The sequence below is a fragment of the Hemitrygon akajei genome, chromosome 19, assembly GCF_048418815.1.
Source record: "Hemitrygon akajei chromosome 19, sHemAka1.3, whole genome shotgun sequence".
Taxonomy (NCBI): Eukaryota; Metazoa; Chordata; class Chondrichthyes; order Myliobatiformes; family Dasyatidae; genus Hemitrygon; species Hemitrygon akajei.
In genome coordinates, this window is record NC_133142.1 from 34,031,652 (window position 1) to 34,051,226 (window position 19,575).

The following is a 19,575-nucleotide window of genomic DNA, read 5'->3' on the forward strand; positions in this document are numbered from 1 at the left end:
GGTGGACTCCCCAATGCCATTAGGCTTTACAATTCAACCGCCAGGACTTAAGAACTTTTTAAAAGCTATTATTAATGCTTTTTGAGATAGTGATTTAGATGCATATCATATTTTTTTACTGAGTTAAGTATTGTATGTTATTAGTTTTGCTACAACAAGTGTATGGGACATTGGAAAAAAAGTTGAATTTCCCCATGGGGATGAATAAAGTATCTATCTATCTATCATGCCCATGGACTTTAGCAAGGCCTTAGACAAAGTCCTGTACGGGAGGCTGGTCCAGAAGGTTCAGTTGCTAGGCATTCAGGATGACATAGTAAATTGGATTCAACATTGGCTTCGTGGGAGAAGCCAGAGAGTGACAGTAAATGTCTGTTTCTCTGACTGGAGGCCTGCGACTAGTGATGTGCCACAGGGATTGGTGCTTTACTTGTTGCTTATCATCAGTGTTGATGATCTAGATGATAATGTGGTAAAGTAGATCAGCAAGTCTGAGGATGAGACTAAAACTGGGAGGTGGGGGGGGGGGGTAGGGGGCCTAGTGAACAGTGAGGATGGCCATCAAAGCCTCCAGCAGGATCTGGACCAGCTGGAGAAGTGGGCTGAAAAATCACAGATGAAATTTAATGCAGACAGGTGTAAGGGGTTGTAATGTGGCAGGACAAACCAGGGTAGGACTCACACAGTGATTGTTAGGATACTGGGGTGTGAGGTAGAACAAAGGGATCTGGGAAGACAGATCCATAATTCCTCATCACAGGTAGAAACGGTTGTAGAGAGTGCTTCTGGCATATTAGTCCTCATAAATCAGTGCACCAAGTGCAGGAGTTGGGATGTTATGTTGAAATTGTATAAGATGCTGCTGAGGGTGAATTTGGAGTATCGTGTGTACTTCTGGTCACCAACCCCCTCCCCCCAGGAAACATATCAATAAGCTCAGAAGAGTGCAGGAAAAAATGTACAAGGATATTGATGGAGCTGGAAGACCTGAGTTATAAGGAAAGGCCAAATAGGTTAGGATTTTATTCCCTGGAGTGTAGGAGAATGAGGGAGATTTGCTGGAGGTACACAAATTATGAGGGGTATAGATAGAGTAAATGCAGGTTTTTCCCAAGGCTGGGTGAGACTACAATTAGAGGTCGTAGATTTGGTGTGGAAGTTGAAATATTTAAGGGGAAAACTGAGGGGGGGGGGTTCTTCTTCATTCAGAGGGCGCCTAGAATGAGCTACCAGCAGAAGTGGTGGATTCAATTGCACTATACAGTATATGAGAAGTTTGGGTAGCTTCATGGATGAGAAGGGTACAGAGGGCTATAGTCCGGGTGTGGGGAAATGGTAGGGAATGGTTCAGTGCTGTGATGCTCCTTGAGTCTATAAACATCACCAGTAGCCTGTCTCAGTGCAACCACTTTGATGCTATGGCCATGAAAGCTCACCAGAACCTCTACTTCCTCAGGAGGTGAAAGAAATCTAGCATGTTCCCTTGGACTCTCACCCATTTTTACCAATGCACCACACAAAACAGCCTATTCAAAAGTATCAGGGGCTTGGGATGGTAACTCTTCTGCGCGTGACAACAAGAAACTACACATTGTGGACACAGCTCAGCACATCATGGAAACCAACTTCCTCTCCATGGATTCTGTCTGCACTTCTATCTGCCTCAGTAAAGCGGCCAGCATAATCAAAGACCACCCCCCCCCCCCAACACATTCTCTCTGCTGCCCACTCCACTCCTTCATTGGACAGAAGATCCAAAAGCCTGAAAGCGTGTGTCACCAGGCTCAAGGACAGCTTCTATTCCATTGACGTCAGACCGTTCTCTAGTATAATTCAATGGATTCTAGCCCTTGCAGTTTACTGTCTACCTGCACTTTCTCTGTAACCGGGACACCTTATTCTGCAATCTGTTACTCGTTTTACTTATACTACCCTCAATGAACTGTTGTAATTATTTGATCTGTACAAACAGTATGCAAGACAAGCTTTTCACTGCACTTTGGTAAATGTCAATAATAACCCAATTTATTATCATTAATCTACAGAACATACACTGTATTCATTCATTAACGAATACCATGGAACACATTTTTATTATTACTAGCACATAAAATGCTTCAAGAACCTATGGAAAGATTTGCATAAAGTCAGACTTCTCTAATTCAGTTCACTTGTAACCTGTATTAGCTTTACACTTGCTGGAGAATACAAGATTAAAGCTGTTCAAAATTGTGTTGGGGTTGAATCAACGATTCAACAGAATGGGAAGAAACTATTTTTTTCAGATTGAAGGACATAATCTTAATCAGAGATTTATGCGACCTGAAAAACAATGTCTCACAAAAATAAAGTCTGAAAAATAGATTTAGAATTCTGCTTTCACTCCACAGAAACTCAACAATATCAGCATCTCATCCGTCACCTCAATGATTCACTCTCCTCCACTGAAGCAGGGTAGTCCATGTCTGTACCAACTGTAAGATACTAGGCAGCAACATGCCAATACTTACTTAACATTTGATAGTATTTTGGACTTTAGATTTCTTCCAAATGAACACTTCCAATTTTAAATAAAGATATTAATCTGATTATACCTCTTTAGTTGATGTGAGAAAGCCAGGGTTTGCAGTGGTGACAGGAGAGACATCAGTGATCTAGAATCATGTCTGACTTACAGTAATGAAATGGTACGTCAAGAACTGAGGGAAATGTTGTAAAATTAACATAGGAAAAACAATCTGAAAAAGGGGTGCTTTTTGTTATAAACACAAGAAAGTTGGCAGATGTGTGTTTTTTGTTAGTTCACATTGAAGAATGTATGAAAAGGGAGGAGGAGCGTTTGGGATGGCGGAGGTGGTGGTGGGGGGAGAGCTGGGAAAACAAACCCTCAAAACATGTCAGTCATTTTTTTTTAGAAAATTATTGGAATGCAGTAGATTAACATTTTAAGTGAGCTAATGGGTTTGACCAATGTAGAGAAATAGTGATGTCAAAATGTGTTGACAGAGAAAGCTTAATTCTTTATTTGCACTAGGAACATCTGGTACCTTACACAAGGAGGTAGCACACAGTCATTGGTACAAAGTCGTACATTGCAGGGGAGCAATTCCACCGGGAGGCTTAAGTGACTTTGAAGATTAAAGACTAAAATTGAATTACTGGATTTAGATCAGTTCCACTCATTTATTTTAGATACACTCAATGTTTTATGTTTCTTTGTTGTGTTTTTTGAGGTTGGGGGGGGGGTACAGTTTAAGAAAATTGCAAACTATACCGTATATGAAATACATTAATTTGATAGTATTGAGTTGAATGAAGTGTGCTGACTCATTGTTAGAAGACAGGCATTTCAGTCCCAGTTCCTTGAAGCAGCGCAAAACTATTTTTACTACTTTACTGATGACCCTCACATCAACATCAAGTCAGAAATGGAGCTGTTCCCCAAATACTATAGAGTGTTCAGTTCTATTCACTGTCTGCTAAACAAAGCCTTTCATGCCTGCATGCAACTTAATCTGGAATAAAAATCCAGAGATGATTGTATATGCATACATACTTTGATAATAAATGAACCTTTGAAATCTTTGAATGTTCGCGTTAATGCCTTCAAGCGTGTTTACAGCCCACCTCACGCACATGCCTTGTTCTACACATTAAAAATTAGCCTGGGGACTAATTGGAGCAGCCACTGGCAGAATCCAAAACATGGAATAAAAGGTCATGCACAGATAATTCAAGCTGATTACAGATACACACTTCTCTTTCAATATTAATAAGATACTTGATGCAAAATCATCTTTAACATGATAGGCAATTAATATTTTTAATCGAGGAATCAATTTCCTTAAAGTCCAAAGAATCTAAGATTACCCTTTAGTCTTGGATACTTCTTGCATCAAAGTCCATATATCCACCCACAGATAATAATTTCACTGTCACTGACCAACATCATACCAGCATAGAAATGCATACTTCTCAAGAAACCACTACAGTACTGTAACTTTAAGGAATGAGCTTCCACACAACTGTAGAAGACTGGTCCCCATTTTCAAACACTTAGCAACCAGTCTAGATGAGTATGTCATTGACTTTATCAGCAAGTGGGGTGATGACAGTGTATGAAAGAAAAATAACGGGTGTTTCCAAACTGAAAATCATGGATGACTCTTATGAAGTGTAGGACTGTTACATTCAAATCAGGTGACCATGACCTTTACAAGAATTTGAGATACAACTTCTGTAAAGCTATCCGGGATACCATGAGACAATACCACCCAAAATGGAGTCCCAATCCAGCTGTCAGATGTAGCAGGGCTTAAATGTTATAATGGGCTACAAAACAAATTTGGGCTACATCACCGACGACAACACGTCCTTTCCTGACAAGCTTCACACATTCTATTCACATTTTGAAAAGGACAGGACTGGACTGTCACACCAATCCCAACAGCCTCCAATACGCTTGAAGCCACAGTCACATAAGATAATTTTCCAGAGGATGAAACTGTGGAATGCACTTAGCCCAGATGGTGTCCTCGGCCTTGTACTTAGAGATCCTGTACAGATTAATTGAAGGAGATTTCTACAGACATATTTAACCTCTCCCTGCTTCAATTTGAAGTTCCCACCTGTTTTAAGACCATCTCTATCATTCTGGTTTCACAGAAAAACAAGATAGCTTGCTTTAGTGACTACCGGTGGCTCTGACATCAATCATTGTGAAGTGCTTCAAGAAGCTGGTCATGACACACATTAACTCCAGACTACTAGTCAACCTGGACTTCCTACAATTTGTTCACCACAACTATGGTAAGTGTTGTCTCTCTGGCCCTACTCTCATCTCTGGAGCATTTGGACAATAAAGCTCCCTCTGTTAGGCTATTGTTTATTGACTACAGCTCCACCTTCAATGCTAGAAATCCAAGCAAACTCATCTCAAAACTCCTAGACCTGGGACTCTAATTCTGTCTTTGCAACCGGATCCTTGATTTCCTGATCAGAATCAGTAAGGGAAGTCAGTAACATCACCACTATTTCTCTCAACACTGCTGCCTCACAAGGTTGTGCCCTCAGTCCCCTACTCTACTCCCTATTCAATCATGATTGCATTGACAGCTTCTGTTGTACCTCCATCTACAGGCTTGAAGATGGTACTACCGTGGTGAGCTGTATCTCAGATAGTGAGCTGGAGTACAGGAAGGAGACAGAGAGCTAGTGGCACGGTGTTGTGACAACATCCTTTCCCTTAATGTCAGCAAAACAAACGAGCTGGTCATTGACATCAGGCAGGGTGCAGTGCACACAATCCTGTTTATAATGCTGGTGTTGACAGGACCGACAGCTTCAAGTTCCTAACAGCAAACATTACCGATAGACATCATTGGCCCAACCACTTGGACACCATGATCAAAAAAGCTCACCAGCGTCTCTACTTCTTCAGGAGACTTTAAGAAATTTGGCATGTGCACTTTGACCCTCACTAATTTTTTTTGATGCACCATAGAAGGCATCCTATCCAGATGCACCATGGCTTGGTACGACAACTGCAAGTAAATGCAGAGAGTAATGGACACAGCTCAGCACATCATAGAATCGGCACCATAGCCGAGTACTGAAGACCTGTGCTGATCAGCTGGCTGGAGTGTTTACTTACATCTTTAACCTCTCACTCTGGCAGTCTGAGGTACCCAGGCTTCAATTATACCGATGCCCACGAAGAATATGGTAATCTGCCTCAGTGACCATCATCCAGTAACACCACCATGATGATGGGCTTTGAGAGGCTGGTGCTGTACATATCAACTCTTGCCTGAGAAGCAACTTGGATCGGCTCCAATTTGCCTACCGTCCACAGTGGATGCCATTTCATTGGCTCTTCACTCAGCTCTGGAGCATCTGGACAGTGAAGGTGCATACATCGGGATGCTTTTTATGGACTACAGCTCAGCAGTCAACATTATCTTCCCCTCAAAACTAATCAATAAGCTTCAAGACCTTGGCCTCAGTACCTCCTTGTCCAGTTGAGTGCTCTATCCTCACTTGCAGACCCCAGTCTGTTTGCATTGGCAACAGCATCTCCTCCACAATCTCCATCCACACGGGCGCACCACAAGGCTGTATGCTTAGCCCTCTGCCCTACTTGTTTTATACTTATAACTATGAGGCTAAGGCACAGCTCCAATGCCATATACAAGTTTGTTAACTACACCAGTGTTGTTGGCTGAATCAAAGGTGGTGACAAATCAGCATATAGGAGGAAGACTGAAAATCTGTTTGAGTGGTATCACAACAACAACTTCTCACTCAATGTCAGCACGAGTAAGGATCTGATTATTGACTCAGACAGGAGGAAACCAGGAGGTCCAGAGTGGATCATCAACTTTAAACTCCCCAGTGTTCTCATTTCAAAGAATCTGTCCTGTGCCCAGTATGTAAGTACGGTTATGAAGAAAGCATGGTAGTGCCTCTACTTTCATAGAAGTTAGTGAAGATTTAGCATATTATTTAGAACATTGACAAACTTATGTAGATGTGCAGTGGAGGATATACTGACTGGTTGCATCACAGCCTGGTGTAGAAACACCAATGGCATTGAATGGAAAATCCTACAAAAAGTAGTGGTTACAGCCCAGTCCATCACAGGTAAAGCTAACCCAATTTCATAATTTCTTTGGCAACACGAGTGAATCTGCAGATGCTGGAAATAAATAAAAACACAAAATGCTGGCAGAACTCAGCAGGCAGACAGCATCTATGGGAGGAGGTAATAACGACGTTTCGGGCCGAAACCCTTCATCAGGAGTGAAGTAACATGGGATGGTCGAGGGGGGATAAGAAGTGGGGGGAGGGATAAAGTAGAGAGCTAGGAAGTGATAGGCTGGAGGGAAATGGGCTAGGGGGAAGGTGGAGAATTATGGGAAATAAAAGAGAAAGAAAGGTAGGGCTGGGGGGGGGGGAGATTATAGTGAGGGGGGGGAAAAAGAGAGAGAAAGACAACCAGACTAAAATAATAGATAGGGATGGGGGTAAGGGGGGGCAGCGGTATCAACGGAGGTCTGTGAGTTGGATGCTGATGCCGGCAGGTAGGAGGCTACCTAGGCGGGAGATAAGGTATTGCTCCATCAACCTGTGTGTGGCCTCATCTTGACGGTAGAGGAGGCCATGGACAGACGTGTCGGAGTGGGAGTGGTCTGTGGAATTGAAGTGTGTGGCCACAGGGAGATCTCGCCACTGCTGGAGGACTGAGCGCCGGTGTTCGGCGAAACGGTCTCCCAGTCTGCGGCGGGTCTCCCCAATGTATAAACGGCCACATCGGGAGCACCGGATACAGTATATCACCCCAGATGACTCGCAGGTGAAGTGGTGCCTCACCTGAAAGGACTGTCTGGGGCCTGGGATGGTGGTGAGGGAAGAAGTGTGGGGGCAGGTGTAGCACTTCTTCTGTTTGCAGGGTTGAGTGCCCGGAGGGAGGTCGGTGGGGAGGGATGGGGGGAATGAATGGACAAGGGAGTCGCGTAGGGAGCGATTCCTGCGGAAAGCAGAGAGTGGGGGGGGAGGGGAAGGTGTGGCTGGTGGTGGGATCACGTAGGAGGTGGCGGAAGTTACGGAGGATTATTCGTTGGATCTGTAGGCTGGTAGAGTGATAGGTGAGGACCGGGGGACTCTATCCCTGGTGGGCTGGCAGGGGGATGGCGTGAGGGCAGAGGTGCGTGAAATATGGGAGACGCGATGGAGGGCAGAGTTGATAGTGGATGAAGGGAAGCCCTTTTCTTTAAAAAAGGAAGACATTGTGGCGACCCACTTCCTAGCGCACTCGAACCGGCTCACAAATAGCCAGCGCGCCGGCACAAAGGCCAGGTCCGCAACAAAGGGAAAAAGCCTGTGGGGGTTTGTGAGTACGTGTCCCTTACAGCATCCGCGCCCGGGGAGGGCGGGATGAGGGAGGCTTTAAAGCAAGACTGTGAAGTTCGAAAAGAATCATCTTTAATTGCAGTTTACCGACTCTGTGTCGTTATTTTAGTGCTGCGTGTAGCACACCTCTACAACATCTCCTTTGTCTTAGAATGAAAGGCCTCATCCTGAGAGCAGATGCGGCAGAGGCGGAGGAATTGAGAGAAAGGGATAGCATTTTTGCAGGAGACAGGGTGGGAGGAGGAATAGTCTAGGTAGCTGTGGGAGTTAGTCGGTTTGTAGTAGACGTCGGTGGATAAATTTCATAATTTCTTTGCTTTAAATAGGTAAGCAAGAATCCCAGGAGATCCTTGAATATGATTCTTCATAAATTTACATAATGATATCCCAGCAGAGAGCCATGACCAAGCTGAGCAAGGATACAGAGATATCTATCGATTGATGGCAGTCAACTTCGAGTCAGGAATCATACACATGGACACAGGCCCTTCAGGTTAACTCGCTCATACTGACCAAGGTGTCACCTTGAGCTACTTCCATTTCCCCGTGTTTGGCCTTGTTTATCCAACAACTCTTTTAAATAACTTTTATACATTGTAATTGCACCCAGATCAGCAGCTTCCATAAACCCACCAACATCTGTGTGGAAAAATTTCACTCAGATTCCTTTTCAATCTTTCCCCTCTCACCATAAGCCCATACATTCTAGTTTTATATTCTCCTACATTAGGAGAAAGACCATGCACCCTATCTATGCCTCTCACAATGTTATAATTCACTATGAAGTCACTCCTCCACCTCTTACACACCGAGGGAAAAGCCCCTGTCTATCCTATCTCTTTATAGCTCAAGTCCTTCAGTTCAAGTAACGTTCTTCTGCATGCCCAAGATACACTTTCTAAAGTAAACCTGAGACACGCGAAAGCTTTCCAAAAGAATCACCTCATGATCAGAGTGAATGAACTGGAGTTGGAACTGGTTTATTATTGTCATCTATTCTTGTCAAGATGCAGTGAAAAGCATTTCTTGTGTACTATTCATGCAGATTAGATTATTATGCAGAACTTCGAGATGGAACAAGGTAAAATAATAACGATGCAATATAAAGTGTAACAGCTCCAGAGAAGGTGCAGTGCTGATAAACAGTAACGTGCAAAGGTCATATCAAGCTACACTGTGAAGTCAGAAGTCCCACTTATCCTTGAGAGCTAGTCTTGTAACAGCAGGGTGGAAGCTGTCTTGAGCTTCATGATTTATGCTTATGAGTTTTTCTATCTTCTGCCCAATGGAAGGGTGGAGAAGAGTATGTCGAAGGTGGGTGGGGTCTTTGATTAGCATTTGTAAAGTACACTGTAAAGAATGCAGAAGGAAAAGTTGTTGCTGATGATAAGGGACATTTATGCTACATTAACACGAGAACCCATCCAGAGGCAACTACATTTTAGGATGTATGGACATGCTCATTTTCCCCCAACTCAATTGCACTAATATCTGATGATCATTTTCAGCCATAGTTGTTGATTCAACGAGCAAAAATTGTACACGATTCTTTCCTAGTCTGGAATTCAGATATGCAGAAAATCCAGGCCAATATCTAGGTGAATAATTAACCAAAGTTAGGTTTTATTTGGTGAGTCAGTTACTATTGCAGCCGCTGGTTCAGCATTAAGCGTGATTGGCATATTTGTGGTGATGTTCTGGGGCTTTTTTTCATGATCACAAATATTAAGAAGAAATGATGACATATTTGTAAAACTTTTACTGTTAGCATCGTAACCGTGAGTGTTCCTTGGTCAAGATTTAAGTCAATTAATCTTTAAGTACCAAATTATGTGGAGAAGGTAGGAGAGGGACAATCAGCCTTGATTGATTGGTGGAACAGACTTGAATGGCTTAACTTTACTCCTATGTCTAATGGTCTTGTGGACACAGCGTGGAAATAGGACTGTGTTTTAAAATCATGTTTCCATATTTCAAATCACTGAAAATGATGGTATAGAATGGGCGCCATATATATGAGAAAATTAGGGGGAGGCAGAGGTAGAGTATGTATCACCATATATACTGGTATTTTGTTGAATTGAATTTTTTGCAACTGAATTGACTTTATTACTTACATTCTTCATATACATGAGGAGTAAAAACCTTTACGTTACGTCTGTCTAAATATGCAATTATAGTAATTTATAATAAATATTATGTACAACAAGGTAGCCAATATAACACAGAAATACTGTTGTGTCAGCATGAATTAAGCAGTCTGATAGCCTGGTGGAAGAAGTTGTCCCGGAGTCTGTTGGTCCTGGCTTTTATGCTGTGGTACTGTTTCCCGGCTGGTAGCAGCTGGAACAGTTTGTGGTTGGGGTGACTCGGGTCTCCAGTGATCTTTCGGGCCCTTTTTACACACCTGTCTTTGTAAATGTCCTGAATAGTGGGAAGTTCACATCCACAGATGCGCTGGGATGTCCGCCCCACTCTCTGCAGAGTCCTGTGGTTGAGGGAGGTACAGTTCCCATTCCAGGCAGTGATGCAGCTGGTCAGGATGCTCTCAATTGTGCCTCTATAGAAAGTCCTTAGAATTTGGGGCCCTATACCAAACTTCTTCCACAATTCTTCAGCAAAAATTCTCCAGAAATTTTTAACGAGCAGTTTATTCTACTGATTCAAGAGGTGAACGTCATACATGCAAGCATGAACCACTATATGTTAATAACTCTAGTTTATTATCATGTCTCTTTAGTAAAGACTGGAAATACAGACATGTTAGGGATATGTGACAGGATATGTGACAGGGGAGTCTGAACTGATGCAAGTGCAAATGCTTTTCTCTTCCCTGGCTATAGGAAATGACTGGAGAAATTCTGTGAATTATCAGTTCACCCCGAACTATCAAAGCTGCTTGAATCCTGCTCCTTTAAACAAAATTTGCTTCTCCATTCTCATGGCTGTAGGGCCGCTGAAATATTAGCTTTGTGCCGCAACTCTCTTCTCCCTCACAAATGATAAACTGCAGCTTAATGCAATTTACAATAAGCAAGCGCTCCAGATCCTGTGCAGAACCAAGTTACTGCTTATGTAGCAGGAATTGATGTCGCTGGAAATAATAACCTTGTTGACAGAAAACTGAACATGATCTCTGGAAATTGTCCTTGTACACAGCGGCAGATTCTACAAGGTGCCTTACTTTGTTGAAAGATCGAGACTTGCAATGTACTTAATGATCAACAACAAATTTTACAGCTCCTGGGGTTGCACCTCAAGTTCTGCAAAACACTAAAAGCATAATACTCCAAAACCAGCCTTGTCTTAAGTACAGAGCTACATTTATAACATAGAAAATCTAGCAGCAGGTCATTATTTCACTTCACTTGTAATATTTGAAATTAGGGGTATCTAAAAACAAATCACAAATTTGTTCTTCATCACACAATGCTTTAAGTATTGAATAGCAATTTAAATTCAATAGGTTATCATTAAGGACATGCCTGTTGCAAGAATTTTTGTGATTAAAACAACCAGACATTTTCCTCTGGTGTCTGGATTTTGTCTTAAAGTTAGCACAAGGTACAAAATCCAAGAAGTAATGTTGATATCTCTTAAGATAGTGGATATGCAGGAAATATACGTACAGGGATATTTTTGAAGAAAGCAATTCATTTGGGAAGCATAGGATTCACAATTGTTGCCCAGCAAAATTAAAAGTTATAGAAATGTCAATAACATCCAATTAATTTTGAATGTGGAAGTTAGGAATAGGAGGGGGTCAATAATGCTACTGTTTTTTTTTAAAAGACCGCCCAATAGTAATAGGGACATCAAGGAGCAGATAGGGAGACAGACTCTGGAAAGGTATTGTCATGGTGGAAGATTTTAATTTCCCCAGTATCGTTTGGCATCTCCCTAGAGCAAGGGGTCAGATGGGATGGACTTTTTTAGGTTGGTTCCGGAAAGTTTCCTGACACAATATGTAGATACACCTACAAGAGGATAGGCTGTACTTGTTCTGGTATTGGGAAATGAACCTAGCCATGTGTCAGATCGCTCAGTGGGAGAGCATTTTTGAGAAAGTGATCACAGTTCTATCTCTGTTACCATAGCTTTGGAGAGAGATAGGAACAGACAAGTTAGGAAAGTGTTTAATTGGAGTAAAGGAAAATATGAAGCTATCAAGCAGGAACTTGGAAGTATAAATTGGGAACAGATGTTCTCAGGGAACTGTACCGCAGAAATGTGGCAAATGTCCAGGGGATATTTGCGTGGGGTTTTGCATAGGTACATTCCAATGAGACAGGGAAAGGATGGTAGGGTACAGGAACCGTGGTGTACAAAGGCTGTTGAAAATCTAGTCAAGAAGAAGAGCTTACAAAAAGTTCAAAATACAAGGTAGATAAAGATCTAGAAGATTATAAGGCTAGCAGGAAAGCCAGAAGGGGACATGAGAAGGCCTTGATGATCAGGATTAAGGAAAATCCCACAGCATTCTACAGGTATGTGAAGAGCAAGAGGATAAGAAGTGAGAGAATAGGACCAATGAAGTGTGACAGTGGAAAAGTGTATATGAAACCAGAAGAGATAGCAGGGATATTTAATGAATACTTTGCTTCAGTATTCACTATGGAAAGGGATCCTGGCGATTGTAGGGATGGCTTACAGTGAATTGAAAAACTTGAGCGTATAGATATAAAGAAAGAGGATGTGCTGAAGCTTTTGAAAGGCTCCTGTGTGAGGCAAGGAAGGAGATTGCTGAGCCTCTGGCAATGATCTTTGCATCATCAATGGGGATGGGAGAGGTTCCGGAGGATTGGAGGGTTGCAGATGTTATTCCCTTATTCAAGAAAAGGAGTAGAGATAGCCAGTAAATTATAGACCAGTGCGTCTTACTTCAGTGGTTGGTAAGTTGACGGAAAAGATCCTGAGAGGCAGGATTTATGAACATTTGGAGAGGCATAATATGATTAGGAATAATCAGCAAGGCTTTGTCAAAGGCAGGTCTTGCTTTATGAGCCTGATTGAATTTTTTGAGGATTTGACGAACCACATTGATGAAGGTAGAGCAGTAGATGTAGTGCATATGGATTTCAGCAAGGCATTTGATAAGGTACCCCATGCAAAGCTTATTGAGAAAGTAAGGAGGCATGGGATCCAACGGGACCTTGTTTTGTGGATCAAGAACTGGCTTGCCCACAGATGGTAAAGAGTGGTTGTAGACGGGTCATATTCTGCATGGAGGTCGGTCACCAGTGGTGTGCCTCAGGGATCCGTCCTGGGACCCCTTCTTTTCGTGATTTTTATAAATGACCTGGATGAGGAAGTGGAGGGATGGGTTAGTAAATTTGCTGATGACACAAAGGTTGGGAGTGTTGTGGACCATGTGGAGGGCTGTCAGAGGTTACAGCGGGACATTGATAGGATGCAAAACTGGGTTGAGAAGTGGTAGATGGAGTTCAACCCAGATAAGTGTGAGGTGGTTCATTTTGGTAGGTCAAATATGATGGCAGAATGTATTGGTAAGATTCTTGGCAGTGTGGAGGATCAGTGGGATCTTGGGGTCCGAGTCCATAGGACACTTCAAGCTGCTGTGCAGGTTGACTCTGTGCTTAAGAATCATAGAGTGCACTGGCATTCATCAACCATGGGATTGAGTTCAAGAGCCGAGAGGTAATGTTGCATCTATATAGGACCCTGGTCAGACGCCACTTGGAGTACTGTGCTCAGTTCTGGTCACCTCACTACAGGAAGGACGTGGAAGCTATAGAAAGGGTGCAGAGGAGATTTACATGGATGTTGCCTGGATTGGGGAGCAAACCTTATGAGAATAAGTTGACTGAATTTGGCCTTTTCTCCTTGAAGTGGTGGAGAATGAGAGGTGACCTGATAGAGATGTACAAGATGATGAGAGGCATTGATCATGTGGATAGTCAGAGGCTTTTTTTCCCAGGGCTGAAATGGGTAACGTAAGAGGGCACAGTTTTAAGGTGCTTGGAAGTAGGTACAGAGGAGATTTAAGTTTTTTTTTACGCAGAAAGTGGTGAGTGCATGGAATGGGCTGCCAGCGACGGTGATGGAGGCAGATACGATAGGGTCTTTTAAGAGACTCCTGGATAGATACATGGATCTCAGAAAAATAGAGGGCTACAGGTAACCCTTGGTAATTTCTAAAGTAAGTACATGTTTGGCACAGCATTGTGGGCCGAAGGGCCAGTGTTGTGCTTTAGGTTCTCTAGGTGTCCACGTTTCTATTTCCAGGATTTGCAAAATGCACATGTATTTAAAAGCTGTGAGATGGAAGCTGGTGAGAATAAAAATCTGGAGCAGCTGATTTTCTATGTAGATGGCAGCACAGCAGTTAGCATGACCCTATTACAGCTCAGGGCGCTGTAATTCAATCCTGGCATCCTCTGTAAGGGGTTTGCACCCTCCCTACGGAATGTGTGGGTTTCTCTGTGTGCTCCAGTTTCCTCCCACAGACCAAAGATATACCAGGTAGGTTAAACGGCCATTGTAAATTGTCCCTTGATTAGCTTAGGGTTAAACCGGGGTTGTCAGGTGTTGCTGGGCTGCGGGATGGGATGGACAGACGAATAGATGGATAAACAAATAAATAAAAGAATAATTTTATTCTGGCAGAAAGTACTTAAGTGGTGCCTTTAGAAAGCTAAGAGCCATTGGAGTCAATGCTTTTTGATATCACCGGGGCAATTAACAATGCAGTGAAAATTTACATACTTGCAACTTAAATAGATTTGAATCATTATGATTCTAATCAAAAATCGTTACATTTTCCCAAAGGTGGTATGCATTCCACAGCAATCAGTATAATCTCTATTAAATTACAACCCACCAAAACATACTTTGACAATAAATTATGCTTAAAAGTCTTACCTTGTAAATACAGGACTTTGCATTTAAAAAGAATAATTCCACAGTGGTAATGTCCTTTAGGAATGATATGTTCTCAATATAAAACCTAAAGCAAACACATTGAGTAAATTCACAGAATATTTTTCTGCATTTTAATTCCAACAAAATGATTGTCATTTATTTTTATTCATCATCAAACATTACTTTTGTATCAGAGTAGCATTTAATAAATATATGTGACAAATCTGCTCTATTCAAAACTATTTTCAAACACTGGTGCTTTGAGATGCTCATGCACGCCACCAGGTGGATGGTTGTAGATCTCAGGGAGCAAGTGTGAAGAATGATGAATTGGACTAATCAAGCTGAGAATAATTTTTACAATGCTCAGTCTGAAATAGAAATATGAAAAGAAAAATTGGATGAGAACTCTAATGCAAGAACTATTCCCTGATACTTATTGCACACAGCTACAAATTAAAAAGTTGGAATGAAGAAATGTGGACACTTTGAAGCAACAGCTGTGCACGGTGAACTCAAATGATTTGAAACAGCCCTGCTGTAGATCTGCCCAGAATGGTCATCTTTAATGTGGGACAGATTGAAGCAACTCAGAAGGGAGTTATTTATTTTTTGTTTCTCTCCATTGCCAAGATTGCTGGTGTATGATTTGACCTTTTGTCCCAAGCAGAAGTAGTTAATGCTGCTGTACAAGTCAGTGAGTTTCAGCACCCTGGTCTGAACCCCAGGGGCTGAAACTCTTCCTACTCTATCCTCACAAAATCATGCTGTTTAAACACAGATCAAAGGTTGGAATTCGGGCTGGGAGCCTGCATTACCCCTCCTGAAGAGTAATGAGGACGATTTCTTTTTCCCCAGAACAGTTGAAATTAATTAAGACTGTATGGCTCAATCGACTGAGCCTTAGTGAGTGTCAGAGATCAAAATTTCTGTAGGAGTAATTGGCTTTGGTACCAAGTCACTCTTTTCTTTCGTATTAACAGTAGGACAACTAAGATAGATGAAAGGAATTGATTTCAGCTAGGTACAAGTTTGCACCAAGAATTTTAAATTCAATTAGTAATGAGTGAACATCAATCTTCAATTTTCCTAATGGATATCTGATGCAGTTTTGCTTTCATGTACATGCTCTGCATTTCAAACCTGATATTTTTAAATAAAAAGGGTAGGCATGACAGAATTAAAATATAAAAACAGAGCTTTTCACAATATACCATGCTATATGGCAGTTAAAAAAAAATGGGTACAGAAATTAAATTTCCATTATCTGATAATATTGTATCAGATGATTAAAACACTTTAAACATCAAAGTTCATAGATTGAATGTGCAGCGGTGCTTCAGTGTTCTATCTTATTGTACAGTAATTTGTCTTTCCTGCGGGAGGCATCATACTCACTGAGTTCTTCGTAGTTAATTGTCTCATTTTTAACTTAAACAGAGAAAATATTCACATTACCAAACATTTTGAAAATGTACTTTCTGAAGCAATGATTCAAACAATTTTTAACTTTTACTGAAGTGATTGATTTATAATGGACTGCAAGTATTTCCAGCCGTCTTGATCCAGCATCAATATTTAACAAGATCAAAGAATGGAGCGGTTCCAAAAATATTGAAAGATGTTTATTTGTGCTTTCAAAGCTTCAAATCTCAAGCTTCAGCAACAAAAGCCTGAGGTCCTCAAAATCCTACACACGATATATGGAATGATATAAGGCCAGAATTTTTAAACAGGTTGGGTTTACCACGGGTCCAATAATACGAAACGTTGTAAGTGTCAGTAATAATGTTCATCACCAGAGTGAAGAAACGAGCTGAAAGAATTAATGCCGACTCCACCCACCCTAGTAGTCACCAAATTGCCATCAGGGAGACACTACAAGTCCATCGCCACCAGAATTACATGTCATCTCTGAAGCTTTTTTCTCCCCCTGTAGCTATCCAGGTCCTCCACAAAACTCACTCGGGTGTAATATCCTAAGTGTCTGTGTACAACATCTGTTTAATGGCTTCTCCTGCTCTCCTTATTCTGTTGATAATGATTTAATCTGCTTGTATGTTCACATTCATTTAGGGTTGATTATCGATGTTTGCACATGTAACCATTCTGCTAATTGTTGATTGGTCATTGCTGTTTGCAGTATTGCTTTACAAATTGTTGGTATTGTGTTGTCTGTTATGGTATTGTCCTGTGTTTATGCTTGGCACTGAAACACAATTAATTCTAGTACATTTTACACACTGGCAATAAAGTGACTCTGGTAAGTTCACTCTCGTTTTGTGTGTTCTTTTAATTCCATTACTTAGATTCTGTATTAATAAGTTTGAGAAATATTTTAATAGAGTCACAGAACAGTCCCTTTGGTCCATCTAGGCCTTGCTGAGACCACTTAGACTAAATTTCGACATTTTCTTACAAAGTCTACAATTGGTGAATGTATTTTATATATCATGTAGTCAGTTAGCTTTTCAGGGAATAATTAAAGTTCCCTGTAGGAAATTTCATGAATAATCAGTCTCTCCATCATTTTCCCTGCTATAATTAAGATACACCATAAGCCAAGTCCGAAACTGAGGCGATACCTTCTACAGGTTTACAAAATTATGACAGCCATAGATTAAGATATTTAGAAGAGAAGAAGAATAGCCCTAACTTGGCAGTGGATTATTGGGGCACCATCTTTTGACGGTGTTTCTGTAGCAAGCTATTCTTGTTTTTACGAGGCCGAGTTGCTATCTCGACGCTCAACCCGACTTGGATTTGAACTCGGGAACCTTCGCTCCGGAGTCCAGCGCTGATATTATTGCGCCACCAAGCGGGAGATTGGATATTTAGTCAGATTCTTTTTTCCCAGGGCAGCGGAGACTGGAACTAGAGGGCAGAAGTTTAAGAGAAGGGAGGAATGCAAATAAAATCTGAAGAGCAAGCTTTTCCTCACAAGAGTTGTGAATATTTGAACTCTACAAAGGATGTAGATACCTTTACAATGTGTAAAATACATTTGGAGAGGTACTTGTATAGTTAAGAATCTACAGGATAGAGGCCTAATGCAGGGAAATAGGATGAGCGTAGATAGGTACAATGGTCAGCATGCTGAGGTGGGCAATACAGACCATCTTTCTGCTGGAGGTTTCTATCATTCTATGAAAACCAAGAGCTGAAAACAAAGTGTGGCTCCAGCCCAAGCCCTCTGGCTATGCCATAAGCCTGCCCAACGGCTGGACGCCAGGTGTATAGAGACAGGGTGGATGGCTAGACTCGGCCCCATCTCACACATACTGTATTTCACAGCTCAGCATTGCAGTAGGCAGCTACAAAAGTCCGAAGTGCTCCGTTGTGCACACTGTGGCTTGCCAGCTGTTCTCCGTGGCACAAGCATATGGCCCAAATGTGAATGGCATGCAGTCAGTACAACTGCAGAATATAACTGGCTTACTGATAGACAACAGCAATCAGGGTTTAGCTTATGACTCCAAATTTGTCACAGCTGTTGTTCCCGAATTTCCTTGTCAATGAGTTGTAATCAATCTGCATGCCAGTGCCATTATGTTATCATATATTATTACAATGAGCTGTAATCAATCTGCATGCCAGCGCCATTATGTTATCATATATTATTACAATGAGCTGTAATCAATCTGCATGCCAGCGCCATTATGTTATCATATATTACTACAATGCAGCAACACAAGACCAGCTCAGATTTGCTTGGATGCATTCTTTCATTTATCATAGATTAATTGTTTTTTTTGAAATGAATAAAGTCGATAGTGCAGCATCATCACTGATAATTGACTAATTTTATTCGTAACTTGTGTCTAGTCTATCCAGCAAAAGACGGAAAACTGTCAAATGAAAATGGAATAATGTTCTGTCATGATGTGCCGACCAAAAAGCTGTGGGAATGGCAGCAGCAACATACTACTGATGTTGGAAATCTGGAACAGAAGCAGAAAATGCTGGAAATACTTAATAGATCAGGCTAGATCTGAGCAGAGAGTAAATGAGCAAACATTTCAAGTTGATGTCCTTGCATCAGAATACCCATGGAAAGGTTTTGCGTGTACAGTTTTGTAATTTCTGTTCCAAAAGTTGCACAATCTTTGTCTTCTTTCTTTCAGCGTGATGATACATACCAGTTATCGAATTCATTCCAAATGAACTTCAGCTTGGTTTGGCAGGCTCTGTTTGTAGATCCAAGGCATTTGCAGCTTCTGTCCACTTTGGGGCTTACAATGTGCATGAACAAGCAGACTGCGTGTTCCATTCAGTTTTAATTAGAGGTAACGCTCCAAAAGCACCAAACAAGCCCGAATTACAAACGTTATTTTTTTTTGAGTGTAGGAATAGCAATCACTCGACCACTGAGCCTCATCTCGGGATTTAATATGCTGTTGCTAGGCAGCACTCAGGTTCCCTGCACTCTCAACAGATAAAAGTAAAAGCTTCTGTAGTGTGTGTGAATAGAGAAACAAGCACCTGCTCCCCCCCCCCCCAAAACATAAAATTCAATAGGAGAGTTGGTGCAAATCTTGTACGATACAGCATGAATCGTCACCCTGCGGCATTGGCTTCTGTCTGAAGATAGGTTCTGTCATGTTGAGTTACTTGAATAAAAATTTACAACTGTCAAAGAAAGCATTCACATTTTTAAAAGTTTCAGTGAGTTTGGATAATATCCACTAGAGTTAAAAGCAGAGCCAGGTAAATTCAAAAATTACTGCTTTGGGTGACCAGTGAGGTATCACTTCATCTTCACAATATCCAATTACTGCACCT

At 41.6% G+C, this 19,575-nt stretch overlaps 1 protein-coding gene across 5 annotated transcripts in view; it reads right to left on the reverse strand.

Annotated features, from left to right (window-relative positions):
* The window catches only part of LOC140741871 (FERM domain-containing protein 4B-like), a 316,280-nt gene that overhangs the window by 120,290 nt on the left and 176,415 nt on the right, over window positions 1-19,575 (reverse strand). For all 5 annotated transcript variants that reach the window (XM_073072370.1, XM_073072368.1, XM_073072369.1 and 2 more), the window contains exon 5: window positions 14,794-14,878. In XM_073072370.1, the coding sequence (XP_072928471.1) occupies window positions 14,794-14,878 (85 nt within the window). The remainder of the gene's footprint in view (window positions 1-14,793; window positions 14,879-19,575) is intronic.